Genomic DNA, 21188 nt, shown 5'->3' with positions numbered 1-21188 from the left:
AGTCATAGCTATCCCTTGTGATGTAATCCTAACCTAACCTACAGAGTTACCTCCCCTGACATTGTTATGGAAGCACAACTCATTATGGAAGCATTCAAGGTCATTTTGGAAACCTGGGAAATTCCGTCAGTAGCTCTGTTTGCCACTTCAAGGAACAGCAGGATTCTAGCCTTTGTGAGTCTTGTTTCAGATCCAACAGCATGGGCAGTGGACGCTCTATCAGTATCTTGGGAGAATCTCATTGCTTACATGTTTCCTCCATTCAAACTTATGCTGGATATCCTAGCAATTGTGTGATTTATCTAGTAGCCCGAACTTGGCCCACCAGGGCGTCGTTCACAGATCTTCAACTGTTGACAGACAAGCCACTATCCCATCCACTTTGGAACAATCTTCTGACTCAGCCAAAGTCAAACAGAGTTCACAGGAATCTAAGAAACCTGTCCCTTCACATATGGAGGCTATCTGCAGTTCCCTCAGGGAACAGGGATTAAATGAACAGACAACTATGGCCATCTCTGAGTCCATTACACCTTCAAAAGTGACCGTTTATGATGTCTTTATCCAGTGGAGATCAGAGCGACAACTCTTTAATTCTCTGGTCTCCAACCACGTTATAGCAGATTTTCTCCCATACTTAAAGATCACATATACTATAGTAGGGAACACATACAAAATCACTTGCTGACATCGCTATAAATGAAACCCCATCATTAAAACTACTCATTTCGACCTTTAATTGACTTAAATTGACCTTTTTGTCAACAGTGCACAATTCTCAGCTGCAAACGAAATTTCAACCAATCAGAGCGGCGCGTCTCCGTGATGTAATAGTGGGTATAGAAATGAGGGTCTGTGCAGTATTCATCTACATTTCAGGGGTTAAACTATTTTGTTTACAGGTTTGTACAAACCCGAAATCGTGAAAGCTGTTGTGAAAAATGAAAGCTATATGTTCTCACAATCTACTATCATTTAGTTTTGTCTCCTGCTTTGCCTAGTTTTCGAGTTACAACCCTTGTTTTCACAGACGATTCTGTCAAAATTTCTTGGTGTCGCTAGGTTGTAATCCATGTTAGGTGGTATAAACCTACACATTATTTGTCATCTTTCACTTGATGCTCAGTTAATGAATTTATAACAGGTATAATTAGTGGTAACGCCACTTAGATTACCTGACAAAGGTCAACATTTCTCATTTCTTGTGTCTGGATCAATCAAAGGATTAACTGATAACATGCTGATTGATTTGAATGAGGGATTTGTCAAAAGGTAGTGTTTATTTATGTACATTTACTAATCTATACTGAATATACTCTGTCGTGTCTGTGTCTATGTAAAAACAACACCCTTCTTTCAAAGGAATAACTGCCAATACATTGATTGATTGCTCATTATTGGCTAACTAAATAACTATTTAAAAAGAATGTTGCACATTATGCAATTAGTTGCCAGGTGTGCTATCTTGGGTAACCAATGAAACTATACAGCAATGTGAAAAACCTGAAACGATAATCACGTTTTCGTATATTAGACTGTTAAAAGACACATCATTTGGGAAATCTGCAGATGAATTATATATCACTCGTTTTGTGGATATTAATGGATACATTCCTCGAACAAGGTAATAGCCTGACATTGCTCCTACAACTTTAATTTTAATATTTGCATTTTAGTTTTTATTAAGTTGCTGTAGCTTTCAACAGAATCACTGTTTTTGTCGTGAAGTGTAATGATGCAGACGACATACACTAGGGCGTGCGTGTGAATTATCATTCATATAGGCAAACTATGAAATGTCTACATACTACATTCCTGTTGTACATTCACAGATCGCTTCTTTTTATGAAGTTTCACAATGCATACAAGTATGATTATAAAGAAATTAGGATTATGAGACCAAGTATAAAGACAAGTCATGCAAATTCCTTTTGGTAATGATTCAAATACATACTATGTAGTTTTGATTTTCTAACTTGATGAAAACAAAGCATAATCTCATTAATTCAAATGGATTTGCCTTCACGATTTTCAAAAAAGGCGGCGCCCTGTCTGAGGATGAATGCTATTTAAGTTTGATTTCACCGACGTACAAATTACTTTCTACTGGTAGTAAAATATGTATTTTATTGACGGACAATAGGATTTTGCATAACACTGCTTATAATATAATAATTTCACTCTTGGAAGTGAGGTGGAGGTCAATCTAATATTGCTTGCAATATAAATGTCACTTCAACCCCCACCTTGCTTCCTTGGAAGAAGTCCTTATGTTAAAAGTTGTGTCATGCAAAAAACTTTTGGCTATGATTCAAATGCATATTTAACTACCGGTAAAAATAGTGTTGATTTTCTAACTTCATGAGAACAAATCATAATCTCAATAATTCTAACGGACTTTAGCCCGTGACTTCACGATTTTCAAAAATAGCGGCATCCTGTCTGAGGATGAATGCTATTTAAGTTTGTTTTCACCAACTTACAAAATCAAAATTACTTTCCACTGGCAGTAAAATATGTATTTTATTGATGAACATTAGGATTTTACATGATATTGCTTATAATAGAACAATTTCACTCTTGGAAGCGGTCAATATCAGCGGTCAATATAATATTACTTACGATAATATTGTCACTTCAACCACAACCTCGTTTCCGAGGAAGAAAGCGTTATATCCATGCAAAATCCTTTTGGTCAGCAATGTGTAGTAAGCAGTCTTGATTTTATAAACTCGAAGAAACTTGAACTCCATTTTCTATCCTGGAAGCGTGGTAGGGGGCGAACCATCCGATTTAGTATATACCACAGGCTTCCACAACGCTCACTTTGCACACACTAACAACCAATTTAAGCACAAACTACGGGGTCCAGTGGAAATGTGTACATAGTGACAATATCACCCGACCCCAAGGAACAATTGACAGCAACAGAACAATTCGGCATGTCTTTGGTGACGTTGAGAAATCAGCAAAATGATGAGCTTCCTACACATTTTCTATACATTTAACTGAAAATGTTCCTTCTATGACGTCACTATAGGGCTCTGGCAACAGAGTAACGTAACCTGTCTTCGGTTTCATTTGCGGGCGAGAAAGAAGCAGACAGATTTTAGCAACTGTTGAGCGCTTGATATTAATTAACCACAAGTTTTTAAAAAAAAAAAAATGGTGTTCCATTTATGACTAACCAGAAGTCTTTCATATGCAGTGGTAAAAAGAGTACCAAAAAATTGAGTTTAGTTTTTCTTTAAGAACTTTTAGGAAGTTGAAGCAAAATACCATTGAAGGTTATAGATCGCCTATTGCTTCTGTGCTGGATTTACAAGGATTGGAGTGTTTCCTACACAGACTTACTAGATCATTCCAGATCAAGGACATTTCGTCCCCGACTGTTTTTCTAAAATGAGACAGTGTAGTTTTACAAGATTTGCAGGTATATCCTTTTGAGCCTATGCAAGATATATCTTTAAAGTTTCTCAGTTCAAAATAGCCATTTTGTTACATTCTCTATAGCATCAAGAGTATCAGAGTTACATGCAAAACATGTTAAGTCTATTGAATTTCCAGAAGGATACAAGTCAATGTCAGGTAGAACTGTACATGAGCTTACAGCAAAGAACCAGTCTGCAGCTGCAGGTCATTTACGTCATAGAGCTTATGATAACTTTACCCTTTCTTAAGGTTTTTTAGTATATACTAATATCCAATTTGGACGATATAGACTATTCACCTATTAGGTTAAGGATTATCTGCCTTCACATTGTTAATCCAAACCTATGCTTTTGTTAATCTTATGATTAATAATCTTAGTCATAGCTATCCAAATGGGAATAAGGAAGTCTATTGGTGTGATCCTATATAAGAAAGTCAATCTTCTAATGACAGCCCTCCTTCCATATGTGGGATTCAGGCAACGATATTCCAGAGGGAATGTTTACGTTATGATTAGGAACAATTACAATTATTGTTAGTAATTGCTAGTAAACTTACCACTGGATTATGGGACTTCATGCTTTGACATGTGTGATGTGCTCACCATATAGAAAAATTTTGAGGTTGCACAAACAAACAATGGGCGACATAATGTCAAGGGAGGTAACTCTGTAGGTTAGGCTAGGATTACATCACTAGGGATAGCTATGACTTAGTGTTAAAATTTTCATTTCATTTTCTATATGTGTATGTGGAAACCACAGATTAAGGCAACCATATTCCAGAGGAATTGTTGCCCTATAATTACCTGGTGTGCGGGATATCCTGGTGCAAAGGTCGGTGCCAAGTTGAGTTGCCCTCTGCAGGATGTAACCCCAGGACAACATCTGTATCTCGTAGCCCACCACAATGTCAGGGTCATATCTACAGACAGAGAATACCAACAGCTAAAAACATTCATCCAGTGTTATATCACAAGGCTGTAGTGGTGGGAAACCTTCCATGTTTAACACTGACCACTGGTTTGGAAATGCAAACAAAAACAAGTGAGAACACAAAGATTAGAAAGACATAGCTTTCTGTATCTGTAACATTCATTATAATGAAAAAGTAAGAAATATTGTTACTATTTCAGTTCACTTGTCTGGAGAAACATTTATAAGGAAACATTGCAAAAGAGCAGGAGGCCTTATAACCTTGATGCAATCTGTACTAACCATGTTTCAGTGATGTTTAATACTCTCTAACTTCCTTCCGATTTGAATATAGCAGATCCCAGATATCATGATCGGTTACTTGGTTGGAAATTTTAACTTATTTATTATCTGTAAAATCAGTTAATTGGAACAAATGCTACTGGACCAAGGGAAAGTTTACATGACACAGATCATGTATTTTTTTCCTACAAACACAAGCATCTCTGTTACATGATTTAACATAATCAAAATGAAAACATCAGTGTTAACACTCACTTCTGAATTAGTCTCACAAAGCTCTCAATAAGTTCTGTTTCATTTGTAACATATTCAGTGTTGATATCCTCTACTCCTGACTTTTTCAAAATTGAAGCCGTCTGTCTGCCCGTTCTTTCCACTGATGCATCAGCTTCATTACTGGACCTGGAAGTTCCTGGTTTCGGTTCAGCTCCAGCTCTGGATGTTGAAGGCTGAGGTTCAGGCTCAGCCTTTGCTGTTGATGGCTTTGGAGAGAGAGGTCGCTGTTTGGGTACGTGAGCAGCTCGAGCAGACGCCACATCTACCACAATAGCTCCTGTGATATGGCGTTCTCCTTTGGAAGGAGGAACATCATCGAAGATGGAATAGAAGATGGCCTGCATAGTATCTACTTCCGGGTCAGGTCTCAGATCACCTCGGGTCTCAACATGAACTTCCATACTCATGACAGTCAAGAACTGATGCTGAAATCAGAGCAAGTCCCTCTCAAACTCAAAGTCAATCAGTCAAAGCCTATCCGTCTTAGCTTAAACAAATCTTTCTTGATAAGTCACATAATAATCTTACCTCATGTAAAGCCTTAGCATCTTGGTAGTTTTGTTGTGTAAGTTTAAATCCATAGGTGTTCTTGGGAGTGGGGCCATCTATTTGGGATGTGCTACGCTTGGGTGTTGGAGTTGCCAACTGACTCTGAAAGGAAACACATAAAGTCATCTCACAAGAATGAATCCTCAGTTTGTCTCTGTTAATTTATCATTCATTCATGTGAGCCAAAGAAAGTGATGCATTAAGACATTTATTCAGAGACAGTAATTATCATGTACTTCTTTACCAGGCTGAGAAAGATTTGTCCTCATCAAATACTCACACACTGTTAGAAACGTTAACAAAAATGTATTAAGAACTAGGCTGACAGCAAAACATTTCATGCAAAATTTAAACAAAGTTTAAATAAATATTACTACACAACTAAACAAAACTGAAAAACAACTTTCAAATTAGGTTTTTGTATAGCTGGTAAGGCTGGGTTTTGGAGTCTGCAAAAAGTGGGAATACATCTCTATGTTAGCAGGCAATCAGAGCTAGAAATAATATTGTTATTGATGTAATGTTATCAGGTGACATAAGAACAGTTTAGATGAGGGCTACACATCTAACAACACCAGCATTATTCAGGTGCTTCTCAGCTTCCCTTCTGTTTCATTCCCCCATGAACTGTATAGGGCATTTTGCCACAGTTCACAGCCATTGTGGTTTTCAAGTTCACCATCATAGTCCTGAGAGACTGCTTATAATCCCTAGTCATGTTTAGGTGGTGATATCTTGATTAGGTCATTGTTTCTTTAATTGTTGATAATACATCTTCCAATTCATGTTGTCATTACTGGTACCTTCAATTAAACCATGGTCCAAGTCTGTGGACATTCTCAGTAAGATCTACCACCATAAGTTGAAAATGTGGATCTCAGAACCTTCCATTGATCAGAATCCTCTGCATCTACCTCAGGTTTATTTACCCAAACTGATCAAAGATTCAAGTAAATGTGCTCTGTTGAAATTTCTACATCAATATGTTTACAGTTTCTAAAATTCCACCAGAACAACCAGGTCAACTACAAGTATTATTGGCCCTTGGTGAAAAGAATAAGTAAAGTATAAAAAAAAGCCCAATTCCATAACAACTAATACAAGTAAAAGAACCTGAACATATCAAACAATGCCTTATGGCCAAATTAGAGACATTATGTAAGTTTAACATAGGCAGGGAAAATAAGATGGGGCGTAGAGACTGCAACACCAAAAGGTGGGGGTGTGACAGGTCCCCCTCAGATACTGCAGTGGGTGCATATATAATATCAAGCAGGTGCCCCTTCAGGACAAAGGAAATGGGAAATGAATGAAAGTAAGGATGTATGTAAGTGAATGTTGTTTTACTTCACTGTAAGTCACATCAGAATGGCCTATACTTAACCAAGTGAAGATCCTGCCTAGAACTGGTCTACAGTAACCCATATGTGTCATAAGAGGCAACCGACGGGATAGGGTGGTCAGTCTCACTAACATGGTTGACACATGTCATCATATCCCATATGTGTAGATTAATGCACATGCTGCTGATCATTGGATTGTCTGGTTTAGACTCAATTATTTACAGACCGCAACCAGCTGGAGTATTGGAGTGCTGCATTAACCAACCAACCAGCAAACCAACCAACCAACCAAGCCATAAACCAGAGTCTGACATCCCAAGCAATTTGGCATGCCAGGGCTGCCTACACATAATGATATAGACCCCATGTTTCCAAGCCTCATTAGTCAGATCTGGCATTCAGCATGGTATTGACATAACTGAGGTTTCTTTTCTGTCACTGAGTTGAAAATGTAGGCACAAATGGCCGAAAGCCATGGTAACCTTCATCAACAATAACACAGCAGAATGCATTATTGATGCATTCATCAGAATTATATTAAGATCAAACAGTTCTGTGAAAAATGCTCAAACAAGCTATGATTGATTATCAATCATTTGTTTCACAGCAATGAGAGATTTCCACACCCAGATCCTTCAAATGTCTACCACAACTTCTAACAATAAAGAACCTGTGCTTGTCTTTGCAATGCACTCCACAGAACCTTGATCAATGTGCTAAATTAACGCATGATTGAAACATATCCTTCATCATGGTGCCTAACCTTATGTTATGTTACATCCAATCTGCAAAACATTTTGGAAAATACTGTAAATCCCATTAAGCTGACTTACACCACTCCTAGTGAACAGCTACCCAAATGGTCTAGTGAACAGGCACCCACATGGTCTAGTGGACAGCTACCCAAATGGTCTAGTGAACAGCAACCCACATACCCACATGGTCTAGTGGACAGCTACCCATATGGTCTAGTGAACAGCTACCCATATGGTCTAGTGGACAGAACAACTGACCAGTGAGCTGAGGCACTGTGGTTTAGTTTATCAATAGTGGGATATTCATAAGACATGGTACTTGCAGTTCAACTTAATGCACTCAGGGCTGCAGGGAGAACCTCTAGGTTAAGAGTGTTAAGTTGTCATGTGAAAACCTAGGTTCGATTCCCCACGAGGGTAAGATGTGTGAACCCATTTCCTGATGTTGCCCACTGTGATATTGCTGGAATATTTCTAAAAGTGGATTAAAACTGCAAGCACTTATTCACACTCTCACTGGGGTTCTGGTGAGAATACTGTGTCAGAAATAGTTGTAATATTAAACTGTGCCTTTGTATCTCCATGGGTTTATACTCTTAAAGCAGTCTTCAAGACAACACAGTCACAAACACCTTTCATGCCTCAACCATTTTTTAGAACTGACAAACCTGCAACTCTATATCTTCTGCAGGCAAAGTTTCCAGACCAACAGATTCCATGACCAGGAGCTACATGTTTTATTGAAAAGATATACACCCAAACATGGATGATGAAAAAATAGGTGCTGGCTGTACCGCATGACCAATGGTCATTTCAAACACTTGTGTTTCTGCATGGTCTGATCGAACTATGTTGAGCATCTGTTCACCAAACAAAACAGAAACTTTGGGGAATATCTAAGCTCCCACTGATTTGTTCCAAGTATGAGAAACACTCCAAGTCACAACCTACGTTCTTTATGCTTGGTGAAGAGAGATTCTGAAATGATGAGGCCAGTGTTTCATTTCATTAAGCTCCAATGACATAGTGTTCTCCTGATGTTCGGCATGAGGATACTGTGTGATTATATACAGTTACATGATGAGGCCCATTCCCAAACTATAGGCCACATATTGAAGCTACAAAAGCAATGGAATACATGCATGTCATGCTATTGGTTGAAGCAACAACTCAATCATTTGTAACAAATATTTACTGAATAACTGGCGGCGCTTGCATGCAGAACTGGCTTGTTAGTATGGGCTCTCATTAAGGTGTTTCCATAAAGTTATGTATTATTACACAACGCTGATCACTTTAAAAACTTTCCATGCAAGTATTAAATGTTACAAAAAAATATTCACTACACATCATTTAAAAGTATATTTCTGTAATGACCATGCTTTACAGTTAATCTGTTGTGCTTTGACAGACCATAGCAACTTGAAGACTTCTTGACCCGAAATTAACCTTAAGCCATATGGAAACACCTACATGTAGCCAACTAAAGCATGGCATAATTTGATGCCAAGCAGATACACTAGAGTTACACAAGTCAGCATCGGATTAGTACTGAATACTGTGACCTACTCTACAGGGGAACACGCTCTACCAACCTTTAATTGTGAGGCAAGAATTGACCTGCGTAAGGATCTTTCAGTATTGGAAGAGAGTCGGCGTATAGGGCCTGGTTTCCTGGGGGTCACAAAGGGACTACTGTCATGACTGCTGCCAGCAACTGCTTTATCACGATTGGTCGCGATTGGAGTACATAATGGGTCTGACCAATCAATTGATGAGCGCCGTACTGGGGTGCTATGAACAGGGGGCTGGGACGACTCACCCGGATCAGTGTTCGAAGGTTTGGACGGAGTTGGATTACTTTCCTTCTGATCCCAACGTGATTTCAGCTTATCACTTCGCTTATGAGTCAGTGGACTAATTAATTCTTTAACACTTGAGTCAGTTTTAACCACATCCCCATCGGACACAGTCTTCTTCAAATGAACAATCTGTACTGGAGGTGAAGAATCATGTTCAGATCTGTCCACCTCTTTTTCCCCCACACTAGGGAGTTCCTCCACACTCTTGCTAGTGTCAGTCATGCCACTGTCCACATCTTGCTGGCTGCTGGATCTGCCTCCTGGAGAAACAGCCCTGTTTTGATCACATGTGGCTGAATCTGTTCCAAAACTGAAATCTGCTTCGACCACAACTTTCACACATTCAACAGATTCCTCATCTTTCCTAGCATCCCTGTTACCATAAACATTTGTGTATTTGCCATGTCCAGGATGGCCTAAGTGTTCATGTGCTCCTGTGTCCTCATCAGGAACATTCAGATCCACCTCTGTGTCAGCATCATATGCACTCATTCCTGACTGAGGTCTGCTCACACATGCCAGGTCATCTTCACCAGCTTCAGAATCACTCACATAACTAATCTGCACAGCATCTTTCCCTGAAACAATATCTTCAACACAAGTGCCTGTTTCACGTCTATTACCAAAGTTACCAATGTTGCCAGTGTCTCTATCACCAATGTCTCTCTCACCAACACCACTCGAAGGTCTGACCTGCACATCTGTACCACCATCAGAACCTCCTGATGGGCCACTTTCACTGAGAACATTCCTGGTACCAACAAGTGTTGACTCATCATCAGTTCGAGACTCCTCCACAGTAATCTCAGCAGCTAGTTCACTAAAATGTACATACTCCTCCATCTTGTCATCAGATCTATCACCATGATCTGTGCCTGTGTCCGTGACTGTCTCAGGTTTAACGTCAGTTTTGATTCGAGATGCCTTAGCGTCATACCAGCGTTTTACATCAGCAGCCCGAGGTGGCAGGCTGCAAGGTGTGATCGTTACATGTCTATCTTCACTTAACATAAACTTAAATTCAGGGTCCTTATCCAATTTCTCCCACAAAGGTTCAATAGACTGAGAGGAAAATAAATTATTGTCAGCTGCAAATACTGATCTCCAATTTCTAAGTCCTTCTGTACCAGCAGACGTCTCAAACTCTTCCAAGTGCCTCACCTAAAAACACAAGACAAGCAGTCTTACTAAAACTGTTAAGGAACAAAACACATCTGTCTGAAAATATTTCTCTAAGCATAAAGAAAACAGTCCATATTGATTTGAAACAATTATCAGGTAACATTAATTAGACAGTAACGCATCAATGACTATTATCTGTTTACACATTAGTCTCTCTTAATTGTTTAGTATTTAATCTGGAAACATGTTTTTCACTCTGTTAGAAGTTACAACTAAGGAAACAGCCTGTTAAGCATGTTAAACTGACAATACAATAAAAAGAATTATTACATTACATCTGTACATTACCATCTGTATGTTCACATGCACAATAATGTTAACGCCACTTGTTGTCATCTGTTTTTCCTTTTTATTTTGTTGTTCCATACACAAAAATAGACACTAAACAAATCGCAAGAAACACTTACACTGCATTTATAAGGTAGTTGACTACATCACACAGGGGGTATTACATGTTTGAAGAAATAATTATTGAGAGATAGTTTTGAAAGACATTAAAGAAATATTTTCTCTGTAGCTGATTGCTATGAAGGATGTAAAAGCCATCACCATGAAAAACTACACAACAAAAGGACAGACCATAGGTTATCTATGGTGCTAATTATACCTGTCATGCCAGGTCGTAAAGAGAAGCATGTATCCTATGTAACATTCACAAAAACCCTGTTCACAAACTAAAATTAATAGAATTTTGGCACTAACTCCAGTCTTGTTTAAAGGGGGCTCGTCCCAATATTTCAGCTGGTATCAATATTCTGTTCCAAACATGTCTCAGTCTAACACTTTAGCCACTTCGCTTCCCTACTCCACCCACAAAGCATGTGATATTTTGACCCGTTCTGAGAGACTGAAACTAATGTGAAGCTGAAATAAGCAGTAAGAAGCAGCAACAGTGAAGCAGGAGACCTGTAAGGAAGGTGTCGATACGGTCCAATCAGGTCAGGTGCAGGCAAGATCCACACAGTCACCTCTACAGTCAGGTGAACCCTTACAAATTTGTTCATTCGTCCCATCACCAAGCAGCCATTTTGTCCAATTAAAAACAATTCTAAAAAGATGGGAAATATATGTATGCCTTTAAAATACGAGGCATAGCCACTTTGTTCAGAGACGAGTCCCCTTTACTTCTTAAAAAATTCAGTACATATCATATGTTTATAATTATTTTACCACCTTTCCTTAAAAACATAAAAAGTGAAACAATAACAAAGAAACTAAAACTGAGACATCTAACAAAGGAACTAGTAAGGAAACTAGACGAAGGACAGGAGGGATGGAGGAAGGTGCAAACAAACAAAATATATCTCACCCTGTTTGACTCAAGCTTCAACAGTGTCCCACCCAGTTCCCTACAACACAATCAAACATGCCCTACTGAACAACAGGCAGCACCACAGGGACACAACACTCAACACAAGCTAACCAAACCCCTCATCAGCCCAGCTACCTCTAACTTTGTCCACTGTGCTACTTATTCATTGCTACTGTCTTCTTCTTAACCCTTAGGCAGCTGAAAACTTTTTATGTGTCATTTTCAAAATGTTAAATGCTTCTGTCTACACATGTATAATCATGTTTTCCTTCAATATCAATTCTGGATACAAGTTTGATTCATATTGCCAACATAAGGGTTAAAAAGAGCGTAGTAACAATGATAATACCAAATTCATATTGAAACAGCAAAACATGATTAAGAACCAGTGATAATCATGTCATAATTGTTTTTAGAGTCTTACATGCTTTTGTGAGGATTTGTTTCTTGACATGTCCAGAAATACCATTACTCATGATGAAGTACAGTATACATGTGATGAACATCCCTGAGTCTGGGCAGCCTGTTTACGTTGATGTGTAACTAGTGAGTGAGTTTAGTTTTATGCCGCTTTTAGCAATATTCCAGCAATATCACGGTGGTGGACACCAGAAAATGGGCTTCACACATTATACTCATGTGGGGAATTGAACCCTGGTCTGCAGCGTGGAGAGCGAATGCTTTAACCACTAGGCTACCCCACCGCTCCAATGTATAACTTGATCTAAAAACCTTTATCAGGGTACTCAGGGAGATTGAAGCCTTGACGGTACAGGCAAAAAAGTCTTCCATGTCCATTGATCTTTCATTCAACAAACAACCATGGAATATTTATTCATACTGCGTTCCTAAACGCATATATTTGCAGATTGACTAATGAAATGAAATGAAATACTAAAAATTAGGCAAAACAAACTGGCAACACATTTAAAAAATGTGGAATGTAATGAAAGGCAGACTGGACAGCCTACAGAATAACAAAACGGAAACCTACAATAAATGTATTCCACATCTATCAGTATCTGAAGTCAACATCTTAAGTGAATCTACTTGTATGTTCAAAGTAGTATACAGGGAGGAACTGGTGGCCCAATTATCAGAGCTGCAGAAATCAATTGTGCAGAGTTGCATCCCTTTGGCATGCATTAAACCTAAGTTGAAATCCTACGGTGCCTTGATTATGTTCCTGGGACTATAAGCACCATATCAGAGTTCTGGGTTTTATCACAGTGCTAAGCATCTATGACCTGCATCACTTAATTTTCTTTCAAATTTAAACTGACATTCAACAAGAACACTGTTGTTTAAAACAGCATTAAACCTCACTCAGTCAAGCTCAAAACCACACAAATTCTTTTCTCAAAAAAAATAGGCCCTTACAACTGAAGTTTGAAAACTTAATGACATGTTAGAGAAAATACATGAAAGATGCGAAAGCTAAATGATGGAACAAAGTATGCTCATCAATTCATGAAGCAAAACACGTAAGGACTCATGCTGGGGCAACTCATGACAGATGATACATGAAAACTACATCCAGGTTATGGAGCATGCCTTATGTGGAAAGATGGTCCCAGTATTTGAATTCAAACAATATATGGACACATACTGATGAGAGTTACTTGACCATGTAATTATTTCAGTGTGGTGCTTTGTTAAAACACAGTTCAAAAGATACTCAAATAATCACAGGTTCTTTCACACCAATGACACATTACTATTGAAAATTTACAAACACTTTGCAGTGTGATTGTCATCCGATAATCACTGCTACAGCAATGTTAAAAAGTTACAAATACTTGATTGAGTGATTATCATCATTACCAGGAATCTATGGCCAAGATGTAGCAGTAGCTGATCATTCATTAGAATTATGCTGTACACAGAACAAAATTAACATAAGAGGCATGTGTTTTGCCAGCCACAAATTCTGAAAATTATAACTGGAGAGTCAGTTTGTTATCTCTGTTATTGCATTTTGCAATTAACCCCTAAAATTTGAAGATATCAAGATAGTTGTTCGCAAACAAAATCTGGTTCTAGTCATTAATTAAAATATCTCATACTTATGTTTTAATTATAGTACGTCTCTCACTCACTAAACAACATCTCACCTGGGTTTATCTGGCATGTCATCAGGGTTACTGCAGTAAGCGTTCTGGGCAGTGTGACTGTACAGCCCATACATATGAGCTGACACTGACACTAGATCCCTAGTAGGAGGATATGTCTCCGGTCTCAGCACCACAGAGCCAAAGTATACCTCCGGGTTTGGCAGACTTCCTCCACTGCCGCCACCATTGGAACCCTGGGAATATCCGTCCGAGTCTCTTCCAGAGTACCCTCCCCTGCCACCATTCTTGTTCTTCTTGGGTTTGTCCTCTGGTGGGTCAGAATGACATGCTTGCTTCCTTGGTCTCTTCCTTGTAGCATCCACGGGTTCATCATCTTCATCTGATGATATGTCTTCATACTGTGATGTCTTTATAACCACAGGACAATCCATGTCATAATGTTCTGGGAGGGTACTGGCATTTATGGCATTCTCTCTTGGAGTCAACAAGTTTCTGACACTCAATTTCAGTTCACTATACTTTGGATTTGAAGCACCTTTATCTGCACCTTTTGCCTTGGAACTATTTGACATGGACCAGTTCTCTTTCTTTGAATCAGTCGAAATATTTGTATCTGAATTTCGTGACTGGTTTGAGGATGAGTCATGGGAGAGGCTTGCAAGCTCATTTAAGCAAGACTGTGTATTGGCCAAACTTTTTGTCACAGAACTGTATGGCCGAAATGAGACAGAGCTCTCACATTTGGATTTATTAACACTTTTGAAAGACACTGCATCAGATGATGCTGAAGTTTGGCCACTGAGTCTACCATGAACAATGGAATCTCGACTTTTGTCTGACCTCCAAGAATGTTGGGAGTCAGCAAAACTGTCACTTAGGGTACAGTCAGATACCCGGGGAGAACGATGAGGGGTGAGGCAGGGGGGAGGTGTCCTTCCACTGTCGTGGAATACGCTTGCATCTGAGCTGGATCCCGACAGACTCCTGTACCGGGCGTTACAGATCGGAGAACCAAGGTTAGGAGGTGAGGAGCAGCTGTATTTCTTCTGCTTTAGTTCCCTAGTCAACCTGTCTATATCTGATACTGACAGAGGTTTCACTAGAACCACAGCTGTCTTTAATTTTTGTGAACATGTGAATTGTTTTGAGGTTACTTCACCTTCAGAACTTGCCGCATCTGATGTTCTGGTCACACCAAAGTCAGTCATTTTGGTATCATCTGGATCTGGCTGTTTCACATTTACCATGGTGGAAGCTTTGATATCAACCACATCATAGGTCTCAACTACAACCGGCATCTTGGTCTCAATCAAATCAGGCAATGAGTCTGATTCAGTTCCCAGAGAGACCGATGCTTCTGGGGACCTTGTCTCTTTATTGTTCTCAACACTTGACAAGGGGGTTTCATAAATGGAGTCCATGGACACATGGGCAGAGGCTCCTGAGGTAGATGGAATGGCTGACGTGGATGGAACAGATAGACCAGTAGGAGGGTGTTTCTCCACCTGGCTGTTGTTATCAGAAGTAGACTTTGGTTTGTCATGGACTTTGAGTAGCATGTCTTTGTCCCCATCTTCAGGTGAAAGAGGGATGGGAGGAGATGTCTCTCCTTTATCTGACTGAGGTGGTGACACTAGAGCCAGCTTATACATTACATCTTCATATTTTGTCTTATAATCATCTGTGCCATCAGCATAGGAGATGGTATCTGTCAGGTTGGCCAGAGTAGCCTGGTGTAATACTGACAGACTGGTCATCAACTTGCAACTGCCACCATTAGACTTTTTCCTCCTGTGCCTTGTAGAGAGAAATGCAACACCAAGTCGCTGATTCGGTGTTAAACTCTTTCTCTTTCCTTTCTTATCTTGTACATATGACACCTTTGATGAACGGTAAGGTGATTTTGCCTTTTGTTTCTTGTGATGAGATTTAACAGTCACTTGATGATTAGGCCGAAAAAGAGCCTCGCCACAGGAATCACTTGAGCTACTGTCATGCACTGCCTGTCGTGGAAGAGAATGAGTGTACGGTTGACCTGAGCTGTAGCCTGGCAAGTACTGAGCACTGATCTGATTTTTGTGATAAGTATCAACAATGTTAGAATCTAGATAGTTTGGCTTCTGAGTTTGATACACTGCACCTGTTGGGAACACTTGATGTTGAACATGATACACTGTGTGCTCTGTGGTAATATCTTCCAAAGGACAATACTTGTCAGGATAGGTGTCCATGATAGATGAATCTAATTTGCTTGTTGTGTCCTGTTTGGTAGGAAAGGACTGTTGAACAAGACTTTCCTTCTGAGTGTTTTTGTCAACCGTTGGAGGTGTGCCACCACTTTCTGATGGCGAAACAGTGGAGGTAACACTATCATTGATGGTCTTCTCAATACACTCATATACAGTTTGTTTTTCAGCTGCAGACTGTTTTGGACATTCCTCAGTTTTTGACGATTCTTCATGAATCAGTGATTTGGATTCTTCAAGCCATGTTTCTAAGGGTTTGTTCAAATTAGGATAGTCACTTAAACATATTTCTGTGCAGTTATCACTATCGTTTTTCTTCTGATTTGACCGAAACTTTCCAGTCCTTTCATCCAACACAAAGGCAGGTGTTGAAGCCCTTGAGGATGGGTACTCGAGAGGTATATCTGACAGCTCACTTTCTGAGGACTTGAAGCTAATAATCCTGCTTTCCATCAAGTACTCGGATATCGTGGAAGTCGACTCAGCTGATGATGGTCTTGTCAGCTGACGATGAACAGCTCTATCAAACAGACGTTTCTCTTCCAAATGAAAGGCAAAATAATCATGAACATTTACTGATGGGCCATTCATTTTGGGACGCCTTAGTTTCACCTGCATAGATTTGGCACCTTTAAATCTTCCCACTACAATATAATGGACACCAAGGATCATATTCTTGAAAGCATCATCTTGTTTATGTCTTCTTTGAGCTTTTCTGCTTTTTCTGTTGTCATCACCTTCATCAAACATATGCTTGAAAGCCTGCGGAGAGTAGTTGACTGAAGGTCGCTTGCTTCTGTATCCAGAACTACTGAAATCATTTGAATCTGAATGCTTCCTCTTCTTAAGCTTTTTTGATCGACCCACAGCACCATCACTACTGTCTGAGGATTCCTTCCTAGAGCTGGCACGAGAAGAAGCTCTGGAGTGAGGTATGGAGAAGATTGACTCAGCCTCACTGGAGTGGTCCTTGTCACTGTAGAAGCCATAGCCCATCGATGTTTTGCTGACTGCACTACATTCTGGAAGAGATGCTGGTACATCTGGCATCACCCTCCTGACACCAGTATCAGGCCTCCTGTTTTTGTCCACTCTTGCATTTCCTTTGTCCTCCTGATCAGACTCCAGTAACATCAAAGGTGGTGTGTGGAGAGGGCGTTGTTGGTCAGGCATGTCCACCAGCACTGACTTCACAGATGACTGGACAACCAATGGGTCTTCTAATGAGGAGAAATCCACAGGAAAGTGCCTCGTATTGTCCAAGTCAGATGAGTTGTGAACAGGCCGCTTAATTATTTCCTCCTTTTCCTCTGTTGAATCGGTCTCAGTGTCAACTTTCTTTCTAATGTTCCCTTCCTCGGCAAACCTTTTATCTACAGTTTCACACATATTAAACAACTGGTCCTTTTTCTCTGATTCTGTTACAGTCACTTTGCTAATAACACTTCCCGACAATCCTACTGACACTCTTTGAGCCCTGACAGTTTCAGAATCAGATATATGTTCCTTCACAGGCTTCTTTACCAAAGAATCAGACTTTCCTTCCTTTTCTTTTACTTCTTCTACCTTGTTCTTACCAACACAGAGAATATCCTTTTGAAAATCTCCACCACGATGTTCATTACACTTTTCTTTGTTTGACATACCAGCCTCTAAATCTTCAGAATCTTTTGCTGGTTCCATACATGAGAGCGCATCTTTTGAAAAACTTACTCTGTTACTTTTGTTTGTAAGTTTACAAATAGGAATATCTGTAGATTCTAATTTCATACTGTTGTTGCTAAGCATTCTGTCCTGCTTTTGCCCTGACACTGTGTTTCGTTCCCGGGCCACATCACCACACACCACCATGTTTTTTTTCTGCTCTAACAGACTCTCTTGCTCAGTGACATCTTTACTTGCATCACTTGTGTTTCTGTGCTGCTTCTTCCCCAAGACACTTTCTTGCCCCACAACATTTTCATTGTTAGCAGAGATTGTTTTGTCCAGGCTCTCAGTTGAAAGGTTCTCTGTTTCAAGGCTAGTTCCATTTACTTCTCCTAGTGAGAAAATACCAAGCTGACATGAAGATGCCTCTTTTCCCAGGACACTTTCATTCACCCGAATACCAAATGATGTTCCATTCTGGCCCTGCACTGAACATGTCTCTCTCTCCAGACCATTCTCATTCATCTCCACTTCATTGTCACAATTCTGCACTGAAATAATTTCTCTCTCCAGAACATTTTCAAGTTTACTTGGCTGCTGAACTATTTCTAAATTTGGTTTAAATTGACAAAGCTTTTCCTTTAAGAGTCTCCTCATTTTCACACTGTCATCACAGCTTTTAAGAGATGGTATTTCAGGCAGCTGTCTGGCAAATGAGTCCACTGAGGAGAACTGTCGTTTGTCAGTGTTCTTCCCTTTAGAAGGAGCCTTCTCAAAGATGTCCCCAAACTGACTCAGAACAGGTATCCTTTCCTCGGGTTTCTTAGAGTACACAAGGTGAACAGGTTTCATAGTCAGTAGGGTTGGTAATACTTTTTTGGGTACATGATCAGCCGAACAGCCATTGGAATCCCAGGGAAACCCATCAGACACAGATGGACATAAGCGAGGTTTTGACAACTTCTCAATGTCTTTTGCTGTTAATTTTGGGATTCGAACAACCTCCCTACCAATTTTCAGCAAACTGTATCTCCTAGCATCCATTGGGTGCATTCTGACAATTTTTACATCACTACTATGAGATAAGGACGTGTGCCTGATTTTCAGTCTCTTGAACACAGGTGTTGGGACATGGAAAGCATAGGTATAAGCTGCATTTGGCACCAACACTTCTTGCCTTTCTGAAGTAACTAGGAGTTTTTTCTTGGGAGGTCGTCCTCGTTTCCTAGCACCAGTAGCACTTTGAGTAATACCTGTGTTAACCCTGTGATGTGGAATTACATTGCCATTTTGAGCCCATGGGTAATATGACGGTGCAACACCTATTGATTTCTTCACATTACTGTTGCTGTACAGATCCTTACCCCAACTATAACCTTCCCGTGAATTTGTCACACGGGTGTCAGAATTGGTCCTTTTCAGAGACAACTTGGATCTTGAGCGGAAATTGGTAAAGTTTGTGTCCGAGACACTTGACACCAAGTTGATCAATCCCGTGAGAGATGACGGGCAACTTTCTCGTCTACTATCTCTTCTCACAGGGGCAGGCAAATCTAGATTTGTAAGGTACGGGATTCCAGGCATTTCCTGACCTGTCACTGAGTTCTGAGAACCATCTCCACCTGAGTCGTACCCACCAGGCATGAAGTCATCACAGCCAGTCATGTCAATCATCGACTCATTGGCAGACTCATTGCTTTCATCCACAGACAAAGAAGGGGTAGAACCACCCAACATGGTATGAGGAGATTCCCCAAACAGATCATCTCGACTATTGTCTCTGGATGGTTGTCTTTGAACAGATGTTGAGCAATCACTTGAGGTAAGTTCCACTGATGTCATGTTTGGTAAGGCAGTGATATTGGATGAAGTCTTTTCTACCAACTTTTCAAAACTACTTCCATCTAATCTATGGTCACTAGCTGAGCTGAGATGTGTGAGAGAAAGCTCACTTTCACTGCTGTTGGACGCAAGGGAAGCAGATGAGTGAACTGAGGATCTGCTCAAGCTTCTGTTCATGTTTGAGTCCTGAGTTGATAGAGCAGGTGAATTCAGCATCTGCTGGAAAGATGATTTTGCCTCTCGTGAGATAGTTGGAAAAACTGGTTGGCTTGAGGTAATAGACTCAGCATTAAAGGTATGACCAGCCATTGATGTCAGCTGCATGACTGATGGCAATATGTGTGGCGGCATAAGAGGTGATGCGTGTTGACCTGTGAGTTGTGAGGGTGAGGCATGTTGAGATGAGGATGTCAGACGATTAGACTGTTGAGTTGAGCGAGGCAAGGAACACTGAGACAACTGTGGTGATGAATGTTGAGCGTGTGGCAAACCTGATGAGATATTTGGTACATAATTTGGTGAGAGCTGCTCAGCATGGCCCATGAAGTTTGTGGGTGATCGTGTTGAGAAGGATGACTGTTCATTGAAGCCATCCTGGCTGCCATAGTGTTGTTGGTATTGGTTGAAGTTGTAGCTGCCTCTGTAGTTCTGTTCTGATGACTGAGCAGGTCCCCTATACCCAATATTAATGTCATCCATGTGTGGTGGGTAGCCCTGATATGATTGATGGCCTTGAGACATCATCCGTTGCTGCTGCTGCTGCTGTTGCTGCTGCTGCTGTTGCTGCTGCTGCTGTTGCTGCTGCTGCTGTTGCTGCCATACTGTGTGTTCCCAGTTCCGTTTTGAAATTCCATCCATCTCTCCAATCCTGTAGCTTGAATCCCAAGGGCGAGCATATTCTTGATTCAGTTGATTATATCGCTCAGCCCCTGGAGAAAATGGAGGTTGTTGTTGTCCCATGCTGTTCTCACTGTAGCTGGCAGGTGGATTGTATACACTGCTGTCATAGCTGCCTCGGGCATCATCTCTGTACTGTTGGTAGCCTTGGTTACTCTGCATGCTCATTGGCAAGTGTGACATGACCTGACCCCTCATGCCTAGTCTTTTCCTCTGGGCCACTGGCACATCTGTAAGTGAATGATCAAGTAATAAACTACTGACAGAAATTTATGCTTTCAAGGCCATCCATGTCTAAGAGGACTATCATGGCCATCCAAAATCACTGATTTTTATTAAATCACAGACATCTGTGTGGAATCAAAGCTGTGTGCAATTTAGTATATTTGTGGGAAATCAAAGAAATGTGTGTAATCAAAACATATACATCTGATCAAAGATTTCTTCATACTTTCAATGATAATGTGTGAACTAGTGGTTAAAAGCGTGCTCAACAATCCATTACATCAGGTATGCCGGCATGCCATTTGATGATTACTTGAGGTAGCTCTTA

General features: G+C 40.2%; 1 protein-coding gene across 1 annotated transcript in view; it reads right to left on the bottom strand.

The window, feature by feature from the left end:
• LOC137286452 (uncharacterized) overlaps positions 1–21188 on the bottom strand; it is a 104960-nt gene that overhangs the window by 17452 nt on the left and 66320 nt on the right. Inside the window, exons 15-20 of the mRNA XM_067818329.1 lie at positions 14043–20865; positions 11926–11965; positions 9168–10595; positions 5454–5576; positions 4905–5350; positions 4241–4356 (exon numbers count right to left, since the gene is read on the bottom strand). Of these exons, the coding sequence (XP_067674430.1) occupies positions 4241–4356; positions 4905–5350; positions 5454–5576; positions 9168–10595; positions 11926–11965; positions 14043–20865 (8976 nt within the window). The remainder of the gene's footprint in view (positions 1–4240; positions 4357–4904; positions 5351–5453; positions 5577–9167; positions 10596–11925; positions 11966–14042; positions 20866–21188) is intronic.

Source organism: Haliotis asinina, chromosome 6, assembly GCF_037392515.1.
Source record: "Haliotis asinina isolate JCU_RB_2024 chromosome 6, JCU_Hal_asi_v2, whole genome shotgun sequence".
NCBI lineage: Eukaryota > Metazoa > Mollusca > Gastropoda > Lepetellida > Haliotidae > Haliotis > Haliotis asinina.
The sequence above is the reverse complement of the archived record's forward strand: the minus strand, read 5'-3'. Positions and strand labels throughout refer to the sequence as shown.